At 44.6% G+C, this 23,909-nt stretch overlaps 2 protein-coding genes across 5 annotated transcripts in view; one reads left to right on the forward strand and one right to left on the reverse strand.

Annotated features, from left to right (window-relative positions):
- FEZ1 (fasciculation and elongation protein zeta 1) overlaps nt 1-23,909 on the reverse strand; it is a 113,319-nt gene that overhangs the window by 86,144 nt on the left and 3,266 nt on the right. Inside the window, exons 2-3 of one of the 3 annotated variants that reach the window (XM_080650418.1) lie at nt 12,733-12,782; nt 2,288-2,353 (exon numbers count right to left, since the gene is read on the reverse strand). The gene's annotated coding sequence lies outside the window, so the exon portion shown is untranslated. Of the gene's footprint in view, nt 1-2,287; nt 2,354-11,243; nt 11,336-12,732; nt 12,783-23,909 lie in introns of those variants that run through there. The other 2 variants (XM_080650417.1, XM_080650419.1) reach the window with 2 other exon arrangements.
- Nucleotides 10,760-23,258, forward strand: EI24 (EI24 autophagy associated transmembrane protein). Of its 2 annotated transcripts, XM_080650422.1 has the most exons (12): nt 10,781-10,908; nt 11,570-11,669; nt 13,408-13,520; nt 15,545-15,690; nt 16,275-16,335; nt 17,181-17,247; nt 17,746-17,870; nt 18,138-18,257; nt 18,596-18,707; nt 19,371-19,482; nt 19,863-19,937; nt 22,239-23,258. In XM_080650422.1, the coding sequence occupies exons 3-12, from the start codon at nt 13,479-13,481 to the stop codon at nt 22,399-22,401; spliced, it is 1,023 nt and encodes a 340-aa protein (XP_080506548.1). In that variant the 5' UTR covers nt 10,781-10,908; nt 11,570-11,669; nt 13,408-13,478; the 3' UTR covers nt 22,402-23,258. The 2 variants fall into 2 exon arrangements, with proteins under 2 accessions (XP_080506547.1, XP_080506548.1); XM_080650421.1 differs by lacking the exon at nt 11,570-11,669 and having other exon boundaries at nt 10,760-10,908.

Consider the following 23,909-nt stretch of genomic DNA (forward strand, 5'->3'; position numbering starts at 1 on the left):
AATCCACAAGGGGTGCACCAAGAGTGTCCACCTCAGGTAACTGGGGAGGCTGAGCCACTGGGCCATATAGGACACCTAGCACACAAAGCTACTCTACCAACTCAAGGAAGCAGCCAAAATGCGGAGACAAAGAAACAGATCACAAATGAAAGAAATGGAGGAAAGCGAACGGCTGAATATAAAGTTCAAAACCACGGTTATAAGGTTTTTCAAGAATTTTCTAGAAAAGGCCGATAAATTTAGTGAGACCCTCAAGGATATGAAAAAGGACCAACTAGAAATTAAACATACACTGACTGAAATAAAAAATATTGTACAGAGACCTAACAGCAGACTAGAGGATCACAAGAATCAAGTCAAAGATTTGAAATACAAAGAAGCAAAAAACACTCAACCAGAAAAGAAAAAAGAAAAAAGAATCCAAAAATTAGAAGATAGTGTAAGGAGCCTCTGGGACAACTTCAAGCATACCAACATCAGAATTATGGGGGTTCCAGAAGAAGAGAGAGAGCAAGATACTGAAAACATATTAGAAGAAATAATGACAGAAAACTTCCCCCACGTGGTGAAAGAAATAGACTTACAAGTCCAGGAAGCACAGAGAACCCCAAACAAAAGGAATCCAAAGAGGACCACACCAAGACACATCATAATTAAAATGCCAAGAGCAAAAGACAAAGAGAGAATATTAAAAGCAGCAAGAGAAAAACAGTTAATTACCTACAAGGGAGCACCCATACGATTGTCAGCTGATTTCTCAAGAGAAACTGTGCAGGCCAGAAGGGAGTGGCAAGAAATATTCAAAGTGATGCACAGCAAGAAACTACAACCAAGATTACTCTACCCAGCAAAGCTATCATTCAGAATTGAAGTTCAGATAAAGAGCTTCACAGATAAGAAAAAGCTAAAGGAGTTCATCAACACCAAACCAGTATTATATGAAATGCTGAAAGATACTCTTTAAGAAGAGGAAGAAGAAGAAAAGTGTAAAGATAAAAATTATGAACAACAAATACATATCTCTCAACAAGTGAATCTAAAAATCAAGTGAATAAAAAATCTGTGGAACAGAATAAACTGGTGAATATAATAGAATCAGGGGCACAGAAAGGGAGTGGACTGACAATTCTCGGGGGGAAAGGGGTGTGGGGGGTGCAGGAAGAGACTGGACAAAGGTCGTACACCTATGGATGAGGACAGTGTGGGGAGGTAAGGGCAGAGGGTGGGTGGGAACTGGGTAGAGGGGAGCTATGGGGGGAAAAAAGAGGAACAATTGTAATAATCTAAACAATAAAGATTTATTAAATTTAAAAAAAACACACTGAAATGTTTTCTTTCCCTTCCACCGGACCATTTGTTACAGTTTGTCTCTGCCAGGTCACAAGCCCACCTCCTTCTGTGCCCAGGCCTCATCATCCCTCTGACAGACAGCAAGGATCTCTTGGCTCTGAGAGAAAACTCTGTCCCTCCTCAGCACAAAGCAGCTACAGAAGAAAATCAACATCCATTTTCCCTGAAAGAATTCAGAGCCAGGATTCTTAAGGTAATATATTAGGCAGTTAGACAGACATGAGCAGAGCAAGGATGATGGGCCAACTAGCGATACCAGATGTAACTAAGTATTTAAGACAAGGGTCATAGCCAAAGAGGTACTCACTCAAAGACTCAGCCCTTGGAAAGGGCCAGTAGCCTATTTGTCCAAAAGACTTGACCCGTTTGCATTTGGGTGACATACTTGCATCCAGGCAGTAGCAGCCACAGCTATGCTTATCGAAAAAGCAAATAAGTTAACCCTAGGGCAGGAACTAATCCTAACTGCCCCACATGAGATCAAGGTTTTTACTCTGGAACACACTGGAGTGCTGGATGTCCAACACTTGAGTCACCCAGTTTCAGGCTCTCCGGTGGACAAAAGAAAAATCAGTAACAATTTATAGCAGGTACGCATTTACAATGGCTCACGTACATAGTGCTATTCATAAGGTAAAGGGTCACCACAGAAGCAACCGGGCCACAGATGAAGCTGCCCAGGAGACTGCCCTAAAACCATTGGGGCCTCTACAGATTCTAGTGACTCTTCCAGACCCTGACCTACCCAATCTAGAAAAGCAGAAATCTATAACCAGTCTTTACTCAAGTTCTTACAGGCTTTACAGTCTACCAGGGAAGCAATCCATGAGCATGTCCGAGACACTCTGCCTGTATCAACTTCTGATCTGGTTCATCCCTTCTACCCTGGTGACTCTGTTTGGGTAAAGAAATTTGCCACCCAAGGACTGACTCCTACGTGGAAAGGACCACCTCCTCAGCAGTCAAGGTCGATGGAATCCTAACGTGGCTTCATCACACCTGGCTTGAGACAGCAGAGGCAAAATTGAGAGTCTAGGACTCTTTGGACTCTCTAAAGATTACTCCTGGCCCTCATTCCAGGGCCTTATCTTATAAACAGGCCCACTAACTTTATTAGGCAGAAAATTAAGATTATAGTCCTCAGGGGTAAATATAACTCCCTCCCTGACAATGACTAAGAGTCAATGATTTGACTCATGTACATAAAACCAGTGGGGAATAAAGCATCCATCTTAAATAAAAACTGGTGTTTGAAATTTTAACTCCGATATTTGGCTTCTGTAAATGCTTGCTTGCTTAAATAATAAGGAAAATAAGACTACTCCCACTTCAGAGAGGCCATTAAACCTTTCCCGGATGAAATTATCAGTGCTGGCACCAGGCCAGGCCTTTGGTTGAGGTCTCAAGGCCCCAGCACATAGGGGCTCTTTAAGAACTTTCAAAGGGGGCTGGAAACACCCCATATTTGGGAGACAAAGAAGGTAAAAAAAATATAAATAGGGAAAATTCCTCCATGTTGGGGCCCAGAATTTGAGAGACATTTTCCTCTGGACCCGTGCTTAATAAATGTAACTCCATCTCTCTAAGCATTGCTTGGTTCTTCTCTGGTTTTCTGTAACACAAGAATATATCCAAATAAAATAAAAATATCAAACACATTGCCCTAACTGGTTTGGCTCAGTGGATAGAGCATTGGCCTGCAGACTGAAAGGTCCCAGGTTTGATTCTGGTCAAGGGCATGTACCTTGGTTACTTGCACATCCCCAGTAGGAGGTGTGCAGGAGGCAGCTGATTGATGTTTCTCTCTCATCGATGTTTCTGACTCTCTATGCTTCTCCCTTCCTCTCTGCAAAAAATCAATAAAATATATTTTAAAATAAATATCAAACACATTGAAACATTTAAGTATGAAAGGATGGAGAAAAGTAGTGGAAAATTGGTGATAAAGGGGAATGTATAAATGGAAAAAAACAAAGAAGTAGGGCCTTATCCACACCAATGATGATAAAGTATCATGAACTTACAAGTACAATAAACATGTTAGGGGCAAAAATAGAATATTGGGGACTAGCTATGGTTATGGGAAATATTATTCATGATCTATTAATCACGATTGCCTTGTGCTGGTTAAAGAAAGGACACTCTGTCCTAGTCAGTTTGGCTCAGTAGATAGAGCATCGGACTGTGAACCAAAGGGTCCCAGGTTCAATTCAGGTCAAGGGCATGTACCTTGGTTGCAGGCTCCTCCCAGGCCCAGGCCCTGGTCTAGGTGCATGCAGGAGGCAACCAATCAATGTCTTTCTCTCACATTGATATTTCTCTCTGACTTTCCCTCTCTCTAAAAATCAAAGGAAAAATATCTCCGGGGTGAGGATCAAAAAAAAAAAAAGAAAGAAAGAAAGAAAGAATTTTGACTTGGCTGGGAGTTGTCTGCCCCCAGGACCTGGGAGTCAGCCTTGGAGTGTGGTCCATTCACATTCAAGAATTGCTTATTATCATGGAAAGATTAACAACCTTGTTGCCTGATGGAGTCCCACTGGAGCCCGAATTGCCTACTTCCCCATGCCTGTAATCCCTACTTATCCATACAATCCTTGCTTTACCCTATGTAAGCAGCTGGTTTATGGGACGATGCAGAGCAGATTTTTGTGGATGATGTGCTGCTCTCCCCCACTGCCAGCAGTATTGGAGTAAAGGCTCATCTGATTCAACCGTCTCTGCTTAACTCAAGTAGTGACAGGCAGCACAGACCCACTGATTGTCCAGTTCATATTCTGGCGACCACGAAAGGACGTAAGCAAGAGACGCCTCTGGGGTGAGTACCGAGGATCCCGCTTGCTGCCTGGGCTGGGGGTTCCGGGGGTGGAGGTCTGGACTCTTTATTTGCAGGGCTGCCAGGCATTTTCCTGCTTTGAGTTCCAGCTGTAGCCTCAGCAATTCTCACCGTGTCACCTGAGACCTAAGTTGATTCAAGCGGTTTTTTTTTTTAAAATATATTTTATTGATTTTTTACAGAGAGGAAGGGAGAGGGATAGAGAGCTAGAAACATCGATGAGAGAGAAACATCGATCAGCTGCCTCCTGCACACTCCCCACTGGGGATACGCTCACAACCAAGGTACATGCCCTTGACTGGAATCGAACCTGGGACCCTTCAGTCCCCAGGCCGACGCTCTATCCACTGAGCCAAACTGGTTAGGGCTCAAGCGGTTTTGTAGGGAGGAATCAAGCGTGTTTGTATGGCACGAGAAGTACTTGCTGCCTCCTGTCTGGGCTTCCTTATAAGGAAGTATGTTCTGTGTATGGCAGTAGTGTGTGTGGCATGGGAGGCATTTTATTGCCTGTCCTTCGGGTGAGCCTGATCAGCTCCGGCTGGCAGAGGACCTCCAGTGGTCCCTGCTTGGTCTCCAAGTCCTTAGTTTGATCCACTCTGGGACGAGAGATATTGCTCTGCTTTGGATGGTTTTAAACAGGGCATTCTGAGATTTCTGTGGCTGGACAGACAAGGAGCATGGTGTGAAGCTCTTGTCTGTGGGTTGTGCATGCCTATAAATATTGTACACTAGAGGCCCGATGCATGAAATTTGTGCAAGAGTAGGCCTTCCTTCTCTAGGCTGCCAGCACCAGCTTCCCTCTGGCACCCAGGACCTGGGCTTCCCTCGCGGCCCTGGCTTCACCCAGAAGGTTGTCCAGAAGGATGTCCAGTCTAATTAGCAAATTACACTTTTATTATTATAGACTAGTGGCCCGGTGCATGAAATTCATGCATGGGGGGGGGGGAGGGGTGTCCCTCAGCCTGGCCTGCACCCTCTCCAATGTGGGACCCCTTGGGGGATGTCCGACTGCTGGTTTAGGCCTGTGGGATCGGGCCTAAACTGGCAGTCGGACATCTCTCTCACAATCTGGGACTGCTGGCTCCTAACTGCTCACCTGCCTGCCTGCCTGATTGCCCCTAACCACTCTGCCTGCCGGCCTGCTAGCCCCCAACTTCCCCCCCGCCCTGCTGGCCTGCTCGCCCCCAACTGCCCCCCACCTGCCCCCGCCAGCCTGCTCACCACCAAATGCCCACCCTCTGCTGGCCTGATCTGCCCCCAACTGCCCCCCCTCCCCGCCAGCCTGACCGCCCCCAACTGCCCTCCCCTCTTGGCCTGATCGCCCCTAACCACCTCTGCTTCGGCCCCACCACCATGGCTTTGTCCAGAAGGACGTCTGGAAGGTCTTCCAGTCTAATTAGCTTATTACCCTTTTATTAGTATAGATAGAGTCTCTGTTGGTTGTTTTGTGTCTGTTTATTGTTTGGTTTAATTTGTTTAAAGATAGGGCATATCCCACTTTGCTAGGGGCCCCAGCTACTTGTGGCAGGCTGAACCTGTGTCAGGGATTTCCGGAATTTCCCAGCAGCTGCCGAGAATTCTTAATCTTGGTGACCCTTCCTGTTCTCCCTCTCAAGGCATCAACCGCTGGAAACTCTTAGCTAGTGAAAGTTCTCGTCTGTCTGTAATGTAACTTGGCTACTGATGTTCTTTGATTGCTTTCTTATCTTTGGAGGACTTAGTTTGCTCTTCACTGTTTTATGAACATAGGGAATCCTCTGTCTCTGCCGTTTGGGCTTTGTGCTACTCAGAACCCATTTGCTGTGCTGGGTTAGTGTGAGATAAGATTCTAAGGCTAATGTCCCAGTCCATCCTTTTGAGAGTACTCATTTATTTACGGTAGGGGTTTTTGTTTGTTTCTGTTTTTTAAGAACTCTTCTCATATGCAAGATTTCATGTTGTTACAGTCTACTCAGAAAGAAAAATACAGGAACTACAACCTTCTGAACCCCCAAGTTCTTTTCTTAGTAGAAGTGCCCTCCAGCAGGCTACAGAAATAGCAGTGGGGGCCACTCCCATTTTTGAAAGGAAAAATAAAATAATATTTTCACATTACACAGCAATTTGGAGCCATCTAGTAAATCCTATCTTCCCTAAACCAAGGACACTTAAGAGTAAATGATTTGCATTTTGCCTCCCTAACCAGAGGGTAAATAGCTTATATCAACCTACTCAGGGAGAAAGATAGCAGAAATCCAACTAGTGTCATTTGCTGACCACATCCAAGGACAAATGAAGTTAGAGAATAAACCTCATTTTGGTTAGTCCTTTTCTAGTCTATTAAAAGGGAAAAGATCTTTCCATATTTTTGCCCAGGAAGCAAAAGTTCTATAAGCTATTGAAATGATTATATGTTACTAGGCGACCAGTGCACGAATTCGTGCACCTTGAAAGGAACTGTGGGCCCTGAGGCTGCAGTGGGCACAGGGGCGGGTCTTGGCCCATCATCTGCGCCCCCGCCTGGCCCCTCCCACCATGGCCCCTGGTCCCCTGTCTGCCAGCAGCCCCGCTTGCACTCGCTGACAGCGCAGAGCGATTGGGGCTGGCGCCACCAGTGGATGCAAGCGGGGCCAGCACTGTCAGCGGGTGTGAGCAGCGGCTGCTGCCCTGATCACCCCTCAGGAGCAGGGGGAGGTGGAGAAGCCCTCAGGGGCGATTGGGGCTGGCAGCTGCCACTCGCACCCACTGATGGCACCAAGCGATCGGGACTGGCACTGGCAGTGGGTGCGAGAGGCAATTCTGGCGCCAGTAGCGGGTGCAAGCGCCCAAGGGACCATGGCATGCGGGAACAAAGAATTTTCAGTAACCACCAGAGGCTCGCCCCAATGACAGTGACCGGTGCCCCGCCTTGGTCTGGTGCCCCTGCTTACCAGCTCCACCATCCTGCCGCGGCCAATGCCCACCATGTTCCATGCTCTGCCGCATGCTGCCAATGCCTGCCATGTTCCATGCATGCCCCCTTGTGGTCGGCGCACGTCATAGCGACCAGTTGTTCGGTTGTCTGCCGTTCAGTCTATTTGCATATTAGGGTTTTATATAGAGAGATATTAATCAGGCACTTGATTATTTTTTAAAAACCCATTTTCTTAATCATGGGAACTGAATGTTGCTAGCCTATGTTTGTGTTTAATATCTTTTGGTAAAATAAGTTTGACAACCTTCCCAGGGTTTGAATTTTAAGAAACTTTTACTGACCTATTATTGGCTTTAGATCATTCCAATTGGCTCTGGAATGCCTCAAGTATTTGTTTTCTCTCATGAAGGAAAATTTTCTGCTTAAGAAAGAACAAGATTTCATGTCATTTGCATTGCTCTATAGAGTATCTGGATTTATAGAAGTACTAGCAGGAAAATCGATTATAGGACTGAAAATAATTATATCATTTTTATAACTTTTGTTAAAAGTATTGCTGATCCTTAATCTTTTTGTTTTTCAGACATAAGGGAACTTTCTTTTCTTAAAGCAATTTGGTAAATTATGTATTTTTCTCCCTTACCTTATCCCCCCATAATTTGGCAATTCTTAATTAGTGAGTCATGGCAATAAGTTTCTTTGCATGAATTCATTAAGATCTGTTTTCAACTGTGGCTATATTAACTAAGTCTCTGACTGGAATGTCAGGTCTGAGAGAGGCATGCCCAGGCTCTGGATGTCACCAGAAAGCTTTAAGTAATGAAAGCTGACTTTGGAGCCAATATGAGCACCTTGGAGAAATAGCCTGGTACCTTGCTTGGTCACATGATTCAAGGAAGTCTTTCTAGGTAAGGAATGAAGGTTGCTTTCCTGAGAGATGACTAGGAAAGAACCTCAAGACATCATGGGGGACTTCAACTTGAGGAATTCACCTGTCTACAGGTATTGCAGGCAAACCTGATGGCAGCTAGGTGGCTCAGCTTCTTTGCCTTGCGGGGCTAATTAAAGCTTGATCATGAGATTCTAGCAGATCATATTTTTTAAAAATATAGCCTATGTGATCAACTGTTATTCTTATTGTGTTCATGCAATCAGGCCAAATTGTCTTTAATAAAAATGAGAGTGATTTTAGGGAGAAAAATTATGTTTCAATAGGAAGTTATTAGAAATGAAATATTTTTTCCTTTCACCGGACCATTTGTCATAATTCTTGGTGTTCTAACTTTTACCCAATAATACTAAATTTAAAACAGAGTTTGTCTCCACCAGGTTATAAGCCCTACTCTCACCTAGGGAATTTCCACCTCGAGGCACCATTGCCAACTCTTTCTGTGCCCAGGCCTCATCTTCCCTCTGACAGAGAGCAAGGATCTCTTGGTTCTGAAGGAAAATTTTGTCCCTCAGAATGAAGCAGCTACAGAAGAGACCCTCTGCCCCTTTTCTCAAATAATCCAGAGCCAAGATACTTGAGGGGGGATGTGATAGAAAGTTAGATATAAGCAGAGCAAGGACGATGATCCAACTGGAGGAGAAATGGATGGGACCCTCAGAGTGCTTCTCACCACTCCAACTGCTCTGAAGCTGGCAATGGAGGAACCTGTGTAGAACTGACCTTTACATTTTGCTGAGTAGGAGTTGAGACACCTATTGATAATATATAGAATTATTCCATTCATTTTGGAAAGTCATACACAGGGACCTTTATATGTTGGGATCCACTGTCTGGGAAAAGGATGCAGGGATGTTTCCTCTAAAGGTTAGCGCAGTAGCTCTTGGTGGTGAATGTCTGATTTTCACCAGGTGTTCTAGTTATTGTCTTTAAGTATCTAGTAACTACAATATGAATTGTTCTAATAATTTCATCCTCCCTTATAGTAATGGACAGATTACGCTGCCAGGTGGTTGGTTTCTGATATGTGGGATAACTTTATTCATATATCCCAGCCAACAGCATGGTGGTGGGGGGAGGTGTTTCATGGAAGTCTTTCCAGGTAAGGAATGAAGGTTGCTTGGGATGACTGACCATCTTTGAGCCCCAGAAATATCAGAGTCGGAACCAAAAAAGACCTTCTCACGGCCATTACACTGGGCTGCAATGGCATCTCCACCTGTGGAGCCCTGCTGAGTATATTTTATCCGTTTTTGTTATGCTGGTACTGGTAGGCTCCCTTAAAGCAGAAGTGACCCAGCGGGCTTGTAGCATGGTAAAAGCCCTGAATGCCACCTCCGGGCTATACATGGGATAAATCCAGAGCTGAGCCAGGTCAGGGAGGCAGTTCTAGAAAATCGGGCAGCAATAGATTGTTTGCTGTTTGTGGCGTAGCCATGGTTGTGAGGAATTTAAAGGAATGTGCTGTTTTAATCATTCTGACAATTCTCAGCAGATAGAAAACATACCCAAGATCCTGCATTTGGTGTATTCCATCTGTGGACCAAAGGGGCCACATGCTAACCTGACAAGCTCAGGGAAGGCCTGCATGGCAGTCTTACAAACTCAAAGTAACCACAGAGGATGGTCTGAAATTAAACTTTAACCAAAAGCAGTTATAGTGGATAGTCACACCTAGGCCGGTATCTTCACTGACAAGGTCAACCTTTACCTTAACTGAGCCTGTCCGTTTGCATCTATGATAGCATAGATAAAAAGAGGTGAAAAACTGCCATTCTCTGGAGCAGCGGTAGCCAAGCAGTGGTTGTGAGGTCCCTGAGGTCCAACAGGTTGGCGACTGCTCTGGAGCATTATCTCAATCAAATGAGATTCTGCTTCCCAGAAACTGTTGACAGTTTGGCTTAACTGAACTCACAAAAATTCTTTACAAGTTTGAATGTTTTAAGTTAACAGGAGTGAGATATATAGAAGACTGGGAATAGGGAGAAAAAGGTTATAGGTAGGCTTGATGGTTTGATGCCAAGAAAATGCCTGTCCCTAGGGTAGAAGTGGACTGGTAGGGATGGAGATGAAGTCTTATTTCTATTTACTTTTATGTTTTTATCTTAACCATCACTTTGCCGGAAGAGTATACTCCTAATGCAGCCGAATGGCATGGCGGCTTGTGCTACTAATCATTTGAAGCTTGACTTAAACCTATCATTGCTTGGTACCTTTGGTTACAGAAAATTTCCAACCAAATAAACCAAGGTGACTTCTGTGTTATTGTTCTCCTATTGTCAGGCTTCATAAGACTTCATAAGGACATGCAACTCCGAAGAAGTAAATGGGGGAGAGCTAAGAACAGGATGACGGATCCGGAAGAACCGAATCTGGGAAGCGCTCCGGAAAGGCTGGGCGTCCAGAATGCGGCGCGGGACGTGCCTGGGCCTGTGGGCCAACTGGATTTCCCAGGCTCCGTCGCCCTATGTTGCCCACACCCGGTCTCTGCCCTGGGCGGCCCGTGAATTTCCCAGCGGGCCGTGCTCGCCCAGTGGCCCAGTGCTGGCACAGCTCCACTCTGCCTCTGCTGCCGAGGGGATCCCTCCCCCTTTGCCTTGGTGGCTCTCCGCCCGCCCCCCGCCCCGGCCTCCCGGGCATGCCCAGTGCAGGTGCAGTTTGGCCCCGCCCCCTCCGCCGCAGCGGCCCCGCCCCCTCCGTCCTGGGCCGATGGCTCCGCGCCCGCCGACTTCCCACCGCCCCGCGCGGCCCGGGCATGCCCAGTGCGGGCGCAGCGGCCTCGGCCCTGGGAGCGCCCGGGCGGCTGCCGGCTGTCGGCGCGGAGGGTCCAGTGGCCCGCGGTGAGCGAGGGGCCGGGTCGGAGCCGAGCGGCGAAGCTGCCGGGTAGGTGCAGGCTCAGCGGGGCCAGGCCACTGGCGCGCGGCAGGGACCTGGGCGTAGGGAACGTTCGGTGGGGGCGGTGAGGGTCTGCAGGGCCCGAGCTCGGGGTCGTGTGGTTGCGGGAGGGACTCCCGCTGGAAGGAGAATGCCCAGGTGCGGCGCGGCCGTCCCTAGCCTCCGTATGACCGAGGTGAGAGGCGAGCGGCTCCGCGCCTGGTGCCCGCTGCGGGTGCGGAGGGAGATCGCGGTTTTCAGTGGGAATTGCCGAGGACCTCCGGGAGCCGCGACCGGGCAGACCTGGAGCCAGTCCAGGGGCCGGTGAAAAGGAGGATGCTCACCTTTCCTGCACCTGGAGTGGGTCTGCCCGCCTCCTGCTTTCCGGACTTGGGCTTCGTGTCTCTGTAGATGCCGCCTAAGTTCTAATGACTGCGAGGCATTCAGTGGCCAGGGTATTTCCAGGATTAAGACATGTTGTCCATGGAATGCTCGGGGTAAACAACAGTCCTCTGGAGTAAAAAGTCCGACCGAGGGTAGAACACCGGGGTTTTCAAGTTTGCTGTAGCCCATCACTTTGCTGTCACCTTGGGTAAGCCATTCATCTTTGGAGACTCAGTTTCCCCGTCTGTAACATGATGTGAACCAGTTGCACCTTCTCTCCTTCCAGGTTAGTTGGAGGGTCCCCGCTACGCTATTCAGTCTCTGTGTGTTTGGTCTCAGATTGTGGCAGGTTCCTTTTCTCCACGCCTCAGCTTTTTGTCAAACCGGTAAATCCCAAATCTTCCCGTGGGAAGGCTGCTAGGATCTCCGCATAAAATTGAAGTGACCTATCTTTCAAAGGCCACTGTTGGTCAGTAGGTAACCTGCCACTCGGTACATGCAGAAGCCAGGTGTTAATGGCCATGGTTCAGATAACAGAGCTGTTCTACTGGCCTAGGGTTGACCTGCTTCGGGCTCTCTATGCCCTGTGAGGAATCCAGACTAAATATGTGGCTTCTTAAACTCCCACGCTAGCTCATTTTGGAGTGCGATTATGTTTCTAAAGAAGTTTTTATTTTCATGTTATTGCACTTAAAAACATGAAGATTTTAATACCCTTAATATATAGATTAGTAAGTAGCTGGTAAAGAGTGGATTCATGGCAGTCTTTCCAAACCAATGTCTCGTCTGTCATCATTGAACATTTTACTCCTCGCCTGGCACTGAGTTATCTTGCACTCTGAGATGGTTTTTTGTTTGTTTTCAAGTGGGAGTATTAAGAGAAGTTTCTCACCCTGGAAACCTCTCTACCTGAAGGGAGTGCGTCTGTGTAGGATTTGACCTAAGGAGCAGATGGTTCAGATGGTGTGCAAGTTACCTTCTTCCAGCTGTTATATTCCCTGCCCTTTCAGTTCTGGGTGGCATTAGTCCAGTTGGGTCAAGAAGGTACAGTTTGGTGAGGTGGTTTTAGGTCAGGGAAAGTGTGCTTACGTTTTGAAGTTTGAGGTTTATATAAGCTGCCTGTGAAATTCTGTCTTTATGAGCTATCTCTTAAATTGAGAACACCTTAGATTTGGTTTAATTAGGATTGAGAACTCTAGAATCCCAAGTGTTTTTGTTTTTTGTTAATCCTCACCTGAGGATATTTTTCCCATTGCTTTTTCAGAGAGAGTAGAAGGGAGGGAGGGGGGGAATTGAACCTGCGACCCTTAGGTGCATGGGCTGATGCTCTAACCATTGAGTACACTGGCCAGGGCTAGAATCCCAATTTCTTAATAAAATTTTTGAAAATGGGTTTTATCATTCACCTGAATGACATTAAATGGGAACACAAATTTGAAGAATACTTACAGATACGAGCTTTCAAGTTCTTAAGTTTTGAAGGTAGATTTGTCGTTTACCTGAGAAATAAAATGGGAAAGTTGTAGTGAGTTAAAGAACATTTGTACACGTGAACTTTTTTTGGCCTAGTTTAAATAAAATCCACTGTGTCTTGCATGCTTATTAAAATTGCACTTTTATATGTCTATTTTAAAATTGGAAAGCGTATGGAGGCCCATTTTGGAGGTCTTGGTGAGAGATTTCACATCATGCCTTAAACTTAACTGTGCCAGGGGGCCTTGTGCATGAAGTGCAGATTTAGTAATTTTTGCTAGAACTTTCATCTTGCTCTTGTACTTCCATTCAAGTGTTAGAGGTTATACACCAAGCATAACTATAGTTTAAGGGGATATTGGAATGTGTGTGGGGGCAGTTAGGGACATCCAAGTCCAGTGAGGAGATTACTGGTCCCAGAGCCATTTACCCCTGTAAAAGTGAAATTAAATTAAAAAGTAATTTATCCATTGCAGATTTTATTAGTTGCTGGGATAACCTTACTTAGTTCACTGTCCTAGTATCTAAGGGCTAGAATCTACTGCACTCCTATTAGAGATGCAAGTATGTGGAAAATGGCATCATGCAGAAATGTACCTGAAGTTACTTATCTTTAGATAAATATTTTTCTCCCATTATCTCTGTTTCCAGGTTCTTCATGATGAAAGATTTTGGGGTGCTTCTCTCTCCTGTATATAGTTGGTAGTTTGGGTGGTGAAGATATGGCTGACAGTGTCAAAACCTTTCTCCAGGACCTTGCCCGGGTGAGTACATGAAGCCATCTCTTGACCCTTTTGCTGTAGGAACTGACTAGGAAAACCTTTAGGTATTCGTATTTGTTGGGTCCTTCACATACAGGTTTTCATTCTGATCCACTCTACTCAAGAATAGGTATTACTCTAGCTTGCAGAAGCTTGGTAGATCTTTCTGGTGTCTATCGTATGAGAATCCTGGTCCGCTTAGCCTTTTTTTTTTTAAACTTTATTTTGGGATAACTTTAGACTTAACAGAAAAGTTGCACAGTAGTACAGAGTTCCCCTGTATCTTTCACTAGGTTCTGCTAATGTTAGCACTTTCTGTAACCACGACACATTGGTCAAAACTAAGCAATGAACATTGGTTACATTACTGTTATGTAAACTACTACATTTGGATTTACATTAGAGACACCCCCATTTTATAAGGTGCAGATGATGCTCTAGGAAAATGTTCCATAAAGATCTGCTTAGAACCTAGTCACCCAGATTTCCAATGGCATAAAATTCTGTTATAGTGGCCCTAACTGGTTTGGCTCAGTGGTTAGAGCATCGGCCTGTGGACTCAAGAGTCCCAGGTTCGATTCCAGTCAAGGGCATGTACCTTGGTTGCAGGCACATACCCAGTAGGGAGTGTGCAGGAGGCAGCTGATCGATGTCTCTCTCTCTCATCTAACTCTCTATCCCTCTCTCTTCCTCTCTGTAAAAAATCAGTAAAATATATTTTAAAAAAATTATGTTATAGTGGATGTCTGAGGTCTAATGCCCTAGCTGTGGCCCCTCTAGCTATATTCCTAGGAGCAGGAGAGAGGCCAGTTCTGATGGGGGTGGGGAGTTTGAGTTAAAAGAGAAATTGAAGGAGTATCTTAGAAGAGAAGGGCTAAAGAGACTCTATGCAATGTGATCTACTTTTCATACCTTTACCTCCTTGTGTGATAAAATTTCAACCCTGGATCAGTTCTGCATTGTATACTTAACATGTCTGTCTGCCCCAAGAGCTGTAAGTGTCTCAGGTGGGGATCCTGTCATCATTCTAGTACATACTAGGCCCCTAGCCATTAGAACTCTACTATCTGGGATATTTAAACTATTTGTGGAAGATTTAGAAATTAAAATCAAAATAAGACTAAAAATTACTCATGGGTAAAAGATCGGGTGCACACTGTGACACTTTATGGTCCTGTCAGTCGGTAGTTCATAAATTTGCACGTGTCTCTGTATCCTGGTGGTTATCTCCAGCATTTACTTGGGCTAATAACAGTGGGTGGAAATGCCATCCTTAAATCCAGGCTCACCATTGCTTCCAGGTTGCCTTTTTGTGCTGCTGCTTCATGAAGTCAGGTACCCCAACGCTACCACTCTACCTTGGACATAAAAGTGTTGTGGCACTTAATCAAACTATAGGTTTTGTCGTTGTTTACTTGTATACTTTTCCTGCTATGTTTCTTGAGCATGTCCATATGGCTCATGTCTAGCTCATTGGAGATGCATGGTATGTGGGTGATAGGCCGTCTGGCGTTTGTGGCAAACAGTAAACTTTCTGCTATTGGAGCTCTTCCAATATGGTTGGCTAGTGCCTCTGTCCCAGTCTTTATAGAATTAACAGCCCTCCCCCACATCATACACTCTTTGAGGACATTCTCCTCCAGCCATACTGTATCATTGTTCATTATTTAGGAAATACACACTGAAGTTAAAAGTAAAGGGATATGATGTAGCAACCTACTCTCAAATGACTTGGAAAAAATGTGTGTGTGACCCTATTTTATATATAATTTTATATATAATAGTAAATGTGGCAAATATTAATCTGGTGAATCTGGAGGAAAGGGTATTAGGAAGTTTTCCATTCTTGAACTCTTCTACAAATTGGGAATTATTTCAAAATAAATAAAAAAATCAAGGTTCCCGTAAGCCACGTAGCGAAATAAATACAGTGGTTTCCACTATGATATCACTTTATTGCATGTAAGTATTCCCTGAGCCATAATTTTCCCTCTTTAAATACTCTTGTATTATACTCTTGTCTATAGGGAATCAAAGACTCCATCTGGGGAATTTGTACCATCTCAAAGCTCGATGCTCGAATTCAGCAAAAGAGAGAGGAGCAGCGTCGAAGAAGGGCAAGTAGTGTCCTGGCGCAAAGGAGAGCCCAGAGCATGGAGAGGAAGCAAGAGAGGTAAGGAGTGGCGGCTGGTGTCAGAAATGTCTGAGCCCCCTTCTAAGGGAAGGCGCTTTAGGACATGACAGCTCCTCAGCATACAATTGAGACTGTATGTAGTGACTTGGAGTTTTAGTAGCACCCCATTGTTTTTTATACTCTCTCCCCCCAAAATGTGATGTTATTCTCCCCCATCCGCCTACATGGGTTTAGCAGTAATCCTTGCTCAAATGTCATGGTGCTTGTTTTTTGTTTGTTTCTTAATCAGAATGGTGAATAGAGAACCACAAAAGAATTATTTGGATTGATGGATACTTCCAGGAGAGCCTATATGGATTTATTTATTGGTAGAACTCCAGATAATCCTCTTTTAATCTTCTCCAGTCTTGGATTTTAGAAAACAAATTTTTTGTTTTGAGAAAAGCTGCTTCTCTAGAAATATTTTTAGTCTTTTCTTATTGACTGACATTAGGAGAACATTGGGAGAACAACAGGTGCTGGAAAATTAATACCAACAAAAGATATAAAATGGGGAGCAACTGAATGACAGTATGGAAATGGCCCATCTGCCTTGTAAGCTAAATACTTGTTTTCTTTTCCAGTGAGCCACGTATCGTTAGTAGAATTTTCCAGTGCTGCGCTTGGAATGGCGGAGTATTCTGGGTAAGTTCTTTTTCCTTAAATTCTAGGTGCCTTATAAGTATCTTCAGATTGTTGCTGTTAATAGTGCTCTTCTGTTTTCTTTAAACTGAGACAAGTAGCTTTTACCAGCTGACACATGCTTAAGACCATAACTTAGGGTTCTATGTAACTGGAGTGCTTTTATTCCCACTCAGAGAACACTTGTGTGTAAATAAAGGGCTGTCCCTAAAATAAGTTTTTTAAATTACTTATTCACATGTTTTAATGTTGTTATTGGTTAATAATTTCTCTTGACATTGTCTGGACATTTTGACTAAGAGCATCTATGGGGGATCAGAGGGAAATGACAGATGGACGAGGACAAGGGTCTCCCCTCATCTGGTTATAGCAATCTTTTAGAATTGATATCTACTGAAACCCACACCAGAAAAGATTGCCTACAATTAAGTGATAAGCAACCCAGGCTTAGGTTAAATTTGAGTATTTTAAAAAACAGGTATTAAATATTTCCTTAGACTTGGAATTCCATGTAATTTGTTCCCTTCATTTACACATTTCACAGATGTTCCCAGGTGTTAACTTTAATTAATAAAATATTACTATGTACTTAGTCTGTGCCTTTATTTTGTCCTGTATACTATCTGAAATGTTCTTCTCTGCCCCCAAAGTTTTACTGTTTTTATAGGCAGTATCAGGTTTGTGCCTCGTAGATGGAGTATTGGGAATACAGGTGGGTCCAGTTTTGGTGCTGCTCAGGCCTTCTAATTGATAAAGTCACCTCCATCTGGAAAATAATTGCACTGAAACTTGGAACTCTTTTTTTAAGAAGGGCTTTTAATATTTACCCTCTTGCTTCTTTCCTTTAGTTCAGTCTCCTCTTGTTTTATCGAGTGTTTATTCCTGTTCTTCAGTCAGTAACTGCCCAGATTATTGGTAAGTATGGTGCTGTCTGCCTGGGATAGAGGTAGATTTTTTTCCTGTCTCCCTCAGTCTGTGGAGCTCTTTCTATGTACCAGGAGCTCGGGATGTTCTTAACTCAAACCTCTCAACAACCCTTTGAGTGGGTATTGTTATAGATGTCATTTTATGGTGAGGAAATGAAAGTTAGTTACCAAGGCTAAATCATTAGTAAATGGCAGAGCTGAGATTTGAACTCAGGTGGTTTCCTGCATATTGTTTACTGTTAATCACCGTGACATCTCAGTCACCACCAAGTAAGCAGGTTTGTCTCAAGGCAAGCAGCACATATCTATGGCTACTCTGACTGGGAGTTGTGGCCAGAATTTGGTGTGTCTGCAAAGAATAAGACTACCTGAAAAAGGCAAGATATGTGTGGGGTTGGGGTGGGGAGGAATAGTTAGGGGTTCCCTACTTGGTCTTCTGGTTTTCCATTTCTCCAGTTAAACGACTAACTCTTTTCCCCTTCCGTAGGTGATCCGTCTCTACACGGAGATGTGTGGTCGTGGCTGGAATTCTTCCTCACGTCAATTTTCAGTGCTCTTTGGGTGCTCCCCCTGTTTGTGCTTAGCAAAGTGGTGAATGCCATTTGGTTCCAAGTAGGTCAGGGCGGAATGGAGGCTGGGTCCTGTAGCATGAGGGTGGACAGGTGGCAGATTTTAGCCTGTGAAGTTAGTGGCCTTGTCGGGAGCAATCTCGCAGCCTTTCTTGGTCACGCAGCCAGTGGGTGGTGTTTGTGCTCCTGTAAAATGGAATGACTGTCGGGCCAACAGAGCTTTTCCCACCTGGCACGTCCAAGGGAAGATCAGTGGCCTTAGCTTTGGGATGGACATTGGGGCCATTTTCGTTCCTGGTCTCTGTTACAGGATATAGCCGACCTGGCATTCGAGGTATCAGGGAGGAAGCCTCACCCATTCCCTAGTGTTAGCAAAATCATTGCTGACATGCTCTTCAACCTTCTGCTCCAGGCTCTTTTCCTCATCCAGGTGAGACTGGGCACATGCACAGCTTTCAAAAGAAAAGGTTCACTGGAGGGAAGTTTACATAGACGGGGTATTGTATTTACACTGGGGCCGATATGCTTTAAGGGAAGTAATGATTTTTAAATAAGTTTTTACAGAAACTAGGGAATTTAAAAATCACAGAATAAGAAACATGAATTTACCTGCCCTTTCCTGCCACCTGGGCATTCTCCTCTCCTGCTCTTCAGAAATTTGAGAAGCAACTGAATGGCTCTCGGGGCAGAGTAATGACTCGGTGGCAGGTGAACAGTGTTGGGTCTCTGAAACTTTGGAATTGAGATTTTTCCATGTTTATTCTTCAGGGGATGTTTGTGAGTCTCTTTCCCATCCACCTTGTTGGTCAGCTGGTTAGTCTCCTGCATATGTCTCTTCTCTACTCACTATACTGCTTTGAATATCGTTGGTTCAATAAAGGTAAGTCCATCTGAAGAGACTCAAAACTAAAACTTGGAAGCTCCCTTTGGAAATGCTGCTGCTGAGCAGACTTCTTAAAACTACTTAATGCTTAGGCCCTTGGCAACACATCTTTGGAAGGAAGTAGCGTCTTTGGCAAGAGGGCACTCACATTTGGCTTAACCCTTAACATTGATGCTGGGGGGTACAGCAATGGAGCATTACCTTTATGGTGCTTAATGTGATGTAGCTCTGACTGAGTCATAAATGATCAGAAGTTCTTCTGAATTAGAGAAATTAATTTGACGTCAGTGCATGCAGATAATTTTGGGTATTTTAAAAGCCCTTGACATATTTGCCTGGGTATGTATGGTTGAAAGAGATTAACTTCTAGATGACGACTAACTTTTTATTTGATATCTTGCTTTGCTTAGGACTAATCCTGACGAAGGATGCTGGTGGTATAATTCATAATTCACTTAGCCTGCCAGCTTTGAAATTGTGATTATTGAATTGTAAAAACTTTGCCTCAAATCTTTTATCACATTTGGACAATGCTGCATTATCTGTTTTAACTGTTTTCTAAATGGCAGACCTATATCCCAAACTCAAACTTGTCTCCCGTATATAGTCATTTTAAGAAAAGGAAATAAGAATTTTAATTGTGTTGGCTCCCTGTTTTAGGAATTGAAATGCACCAGCGGTTGTCAAACATAGAGAGGAATTGGCCTTACTACTTTGGATTTGGTTTACCTCTGGCTTTCCTCACAGCAATGCAGTCCTCATACATTATCAGGTAATTTGGCTGGAGGGACTGGAGGGGGACTGGTACAAAACTCAGCATAGGGAGCATCTTCTGGATGCCTGGTTCTGTGCTAGGCATTCTTCATTCCTGTTGACTGTTAGGATGTATAGGACTTGCTCCTAGACATTTGTCAGTATTAACATCTAGTCTGCAGGACCTATATGCCATATTTCATCTATGTTGCCTCCTGGAGCAATAGCCAGCACTTAGAAAAATCCTTTTTTTAAATTTTAAAGATGTGTTTGATTTATTAAGGGCTTATCAGCCATAATGTTAGCACCAGAGGCAAAGGAATTTTGGGCTTCTCATGTCTTCTCCAAAGTCATGGCTGTTACGAAGGCGACTAATTATTATTATTATTTTTTTTACAGTGGCTGCCTCTTCTCTATCCTCTTTCCTTTATTCATTATTAGCGCCAATGAAGCAAAGACCCCTGGCAAAGCTTAGTAAGTATTAGCCAGTACTAGCCAAAGTGTAGTAACGTTTTTTTCTGTGTAAAGGATTGGGGCTCTAATACCACAATTATATGGATAAGACATTTTAAAAAATAACCTCTTACATTGCTGGAAAACATTAATGTACAGTTTAATGGGAGAAAAACACTTCTGGGATATATCCCAAAATTTTCCCCATTCATATATATGTACATGAATATGTTTTTAAAATTGATGCTATAATACATATTTTAAAAATTTAACAATTTACTGAATAAGGCACTTGTAAACACCTGTAACTATGTTCATTTTTATAAGAATGGCCAACTTTTTAAAAAGATATTGGGCCCATGTGTCTGGCTATAGGAGTTTATTGATAACTAGAGGCCCGGTGCACGAAATTCGTGCACGGGAAGGTGGGGGGGGGTGGTGTCCCTCAGCCCAGCCTGCACCCTCTCCAATCTGGAACCCCTCAAGGGATGTCCGACTGCCCATTTAGGCCCGATCCCAGTGGGATCGGGCCTAAATGGGCAATCGGATATCCTTCTCACAATCCAGGACTGCTGGCTCCGAACTGCTTGCCTGCCTGCCTTCCTGATTGCCCCTAACAACTTATGCCTGCCAGCCTGATCACCCCCTAACCACTCCCCTGGCAGCCTGATTGATGTCTAACTGCTCCCCTGCCAGCCTGTTTGCCCCTAACTGCCCTCCCCTGCAGGCCTGGTCACCCCTAACTGCCCTCCCCTGCAGGCCTGGTCCCCCGCAACTGCCCTCCCCTGCAGGCCTGGTCACCCCTAACTGCCCTCCCCTGCAGGCCTGGTCTCCCCCAACTGCTCTCCCCTGTAGGCCTGGGTCCCTCCCAACTGCCTTTCCCTGCAGGCCTGGTCCCTCCCAACTACCCTCCCCTGCTGGCCTGATCGCCCACAACTGCCCTCCCTTGCAGGCCTGGTCCCTCCCAACTGCCCTCCCTTGCTAGCCATCTTGTGTCCACATGGGGGCAGGATCTTTGACCACATGGGGGCAGCCATCTTGTGTGTTGGAGTGATGGTCAATCTGCATATTACTCTTTTATTAGATAGGATAGAGGCCTGGTGCACGGGTGGGGGCCAGCTGGTTTGCCCTGAAGGGTGTCCTGGATCAGGGTGGGGGTTCCCTTGGGGCGTGGGGCGGCCTGGGCGAGGGGCCTGTGATGGTTTGCAGGCCAGCCACTCCCCCTGGCGACCCAAGCGGAGGCCCTGGTATCTGGGGTTTATTTATCTTCTACAATTGAAACTTTGTAGCCTGGAGCAGAGCCAAACCTTCTGCTTGCTCTGAGGCGGTAGCCATTTCTGTTGGGATTTATGTATCTTCTATAATTGAAACTTTATAGCCTTAAGCGGAGGCCTGGGCTGGCCAGGGCTGCAGAAGCTTGGCTTCCTCCATCGCCGCGGGCAACCCTAGCCTCCTGCTCTTTCCAGCTCTGTGGCTGCCACCATTTCTGTTTGGTTTTATGTATCTTCTATCATTGAAACTTTGTAGCCTTGAGTGGAGGCCTAGGCCGGCAAGGGCAGGTGGAAAGCTTGGCTTCCTCCATTGCCAGGGAAACCCAAGCCTCCCTCCTGCTCTCTGTGGCCGTTGCCATCTTGGTTGGGTTTATTTGCATATTCGCCCCTGATTGGCTGGTGGGTGTGGCTTGAGGGTGTAGCAGAGGTACGGTCAATTTGCATATTACTCTTTTATTAGATAGGGTGATAGTAAAAGTATTTTAAAAAGAGTCTTTAGCAGTAACACTAGCACTCCAAAAGTTTTATCACTTCAAAGAAAAGCTCAGTCTTTGTTCAATTTTGGTTAAGTCAGTGAGGATACACAATTATGTCAGATCTGTTTTGAGTTTTTGCTTATTCTTGCTGTCCAGCAATGCTCAGTGTGAGTCTTAGTCGGAATAGTTGACTTTGTCTTGAAACTCTCTTGAAAATGAAACACATACAGCATATGATGTCTTCAGACATAGCTTAAAGTTTGTGCCCTGAAGTCAGTTATAGAAAAGTGCTTCTTGGATCAGAATTAATCTGAAATATAAATTATTTCTAGTAAGCTTTGATACTTCAAATGGTGGTGAGTTCATTACACTTATGACAGTGACAGGACCCAGTACATTCTTTAGTTTAGTTGCTGCTTGTTTAATCCATGTGTCCAGTATCTGTACTGTGTCTACTATCTGTACTTCCTTGATCAAATTTCACTTGTCTTATTTTCCATGTCATTTTAAATTGAATGTAGTCAAATAATTCTGATCAGCTGAGGATCTAACAAGTTGGCTGTCTTGCCTTTTAGCCTTTTCCAGTTGCGCCTCTTCTCCTTGGTGGTTTTCTTAAGCAACAGACTCTTCCACAAGACGGTCTACCTGCAGTCCGCCCTGAGTAGCTCAACCTCTGCAGAGAAGTTCCCTTCACCGCATTCGTCTCCTGCCAAACTGAAGGCTGCTGCAGGCCACTGAGTCACCGTCCATCCAGGGGGAATGAGTGGGATTGGAAGGAGGCTGTGCAGTTCTTTCCTTGTTCACCGCCCCCACCAGGGAAGGCAGGACCCACTCTGCCAAGGGCCCTCTGCGTATTCCCTTCTGAGGAATTGGGATTTTTGTCTCTGGTGCACGTAAGGCACAATCTCCCAACACCAGTATGTGGACTTTTAACACCTGTGAGTCTGAAAGGCCCACAGGTTTTTCTGCAGCTCTTTTCTAGCATTTGCCAGCCCGCCCCACCCCCGCACCTGGACTGATTCGAATACTTTTTCTCCCCGTGCCATTTACCCTTCCACCTCCCCTTCCTGCCTTCCATCACCCTTGGATGAATGGATTTTGTAATTCTAGCTTTTGTATTTTGTGGACCTGTTATTTTTGTTGTTTTTCTGTGAAGCACATACATTGGATGTGGGAGGTAAAGGAGTATCTGTTACTCCTGGTCACTCCCTTTATAGCCATCACTGTCTTGTTTCTTGTAACTCAGGTTAGATTTTGGTCTCTCTTGCTCCACTGCAAAAAATAAGCCTGAAGAGATGGGACAGGAGGAAAGACCTCACAGCCACATCTGCTGGGTTTTAAGGAGTGATTTTTCTTCCCCTTGAAGGGGAAAAGCTCTTTTCACTGGTACATTTAAAGTTCCCCAACCACAGGGAGGTACCAGTTTTGGACAAGTGCCACTGCAACACAGAATGCTCGGAGAAACTGAACTTTTAAACTCTGCAGGTCTGAAATTTACTGTCGGCCATTGTCAGGTCTGTCTGATGTTTCAAAGGGGATATTGGGTGCTGCAAATTGGAACTGAAGGGGTAAACTTATTAAAACCATTAAACCTGTGATTAGTGTTTTTCTGTCATTTTAAAGAGACAAGTATTGGGGGAGGGGGCAGATGTCAAAACACTTGTACAATTTTAAAATGTCACAATTAAATGTGAGCTGGTTTCCCACAAGGTGTGGAATGGCTGAATTTACAAATCACATCAAAAAACATATTCATGGAACCTGAGACTTTGTCTTGGATAAATTTGCTTATAATTTTTTGAGAGATTAGTCCTGAAAAATGTAACCTGAGAAGTTTGGATTATGTCATTATGATGATTGTGTTAACATCTTGGAAAGAATTTAGTATTGTTGAATTATTTGTTTTAAAGTCTACGTGTACATCTGTGTATTCAAGGATAGAGAGATCCTTACAGATTTCCGTGTGTTGAACATTCTCATTAGCGAAGAGCTTAGACATCTGGCTAACTGTACTATGTACAAGACAAAATAAGAGTTTAAAAATCACTGCAGGGAGATGAAAACCAAGTGTAAGGTGCAGAAAGTTTTAAAATAGCGGGCACCTTGGAGGTAAGCATTGTTTTCCAGCTTGTGCAAAAAAAAAAAAAAAACTGTAAAAGACATAATTTAAAATAAGATTTACTTCCAGTACTCCTTTGGACACCTGGTCGTTTGTCACTAGTACTGCAGAAAACTGCCAGGTTGCT

The sequence above is a fragment of the Plecotus auritus genome (genome assembly GCF_963455305.1).
Source record: "Plecotus auritus genome assembly, chromosome: 13".
NCBI classification, from domain to species: Eukaryota; Metazoa; Chordata; class Mammalia; order Chiroptera; family Vespertilionidae; genus Plecotus; species Plecotus auritus.

Coding starts and splice junctions, on each gene's coding strand:
- EI24 (XM_080650421.1), top strand. CDS start 13,479: ATGGCTGACAGTGTCAAAACCTTTCTCCAGGACCTTGCCCGG. Junction 17,248..17,745: donor AGTAACTGCCCAGATTATTG/GTAAGTATGGTG, acceptor CCCCTTCCGTAG/GTGATCCGTCTCTACACGGA. Junction 18,258..18,595: donor AGGCTCTTTTCCTCATCCAG/GTGAGACTGGGC, acceptor TTTATTCTTCAG/GGGATGTTTGTGAGTCTCTT.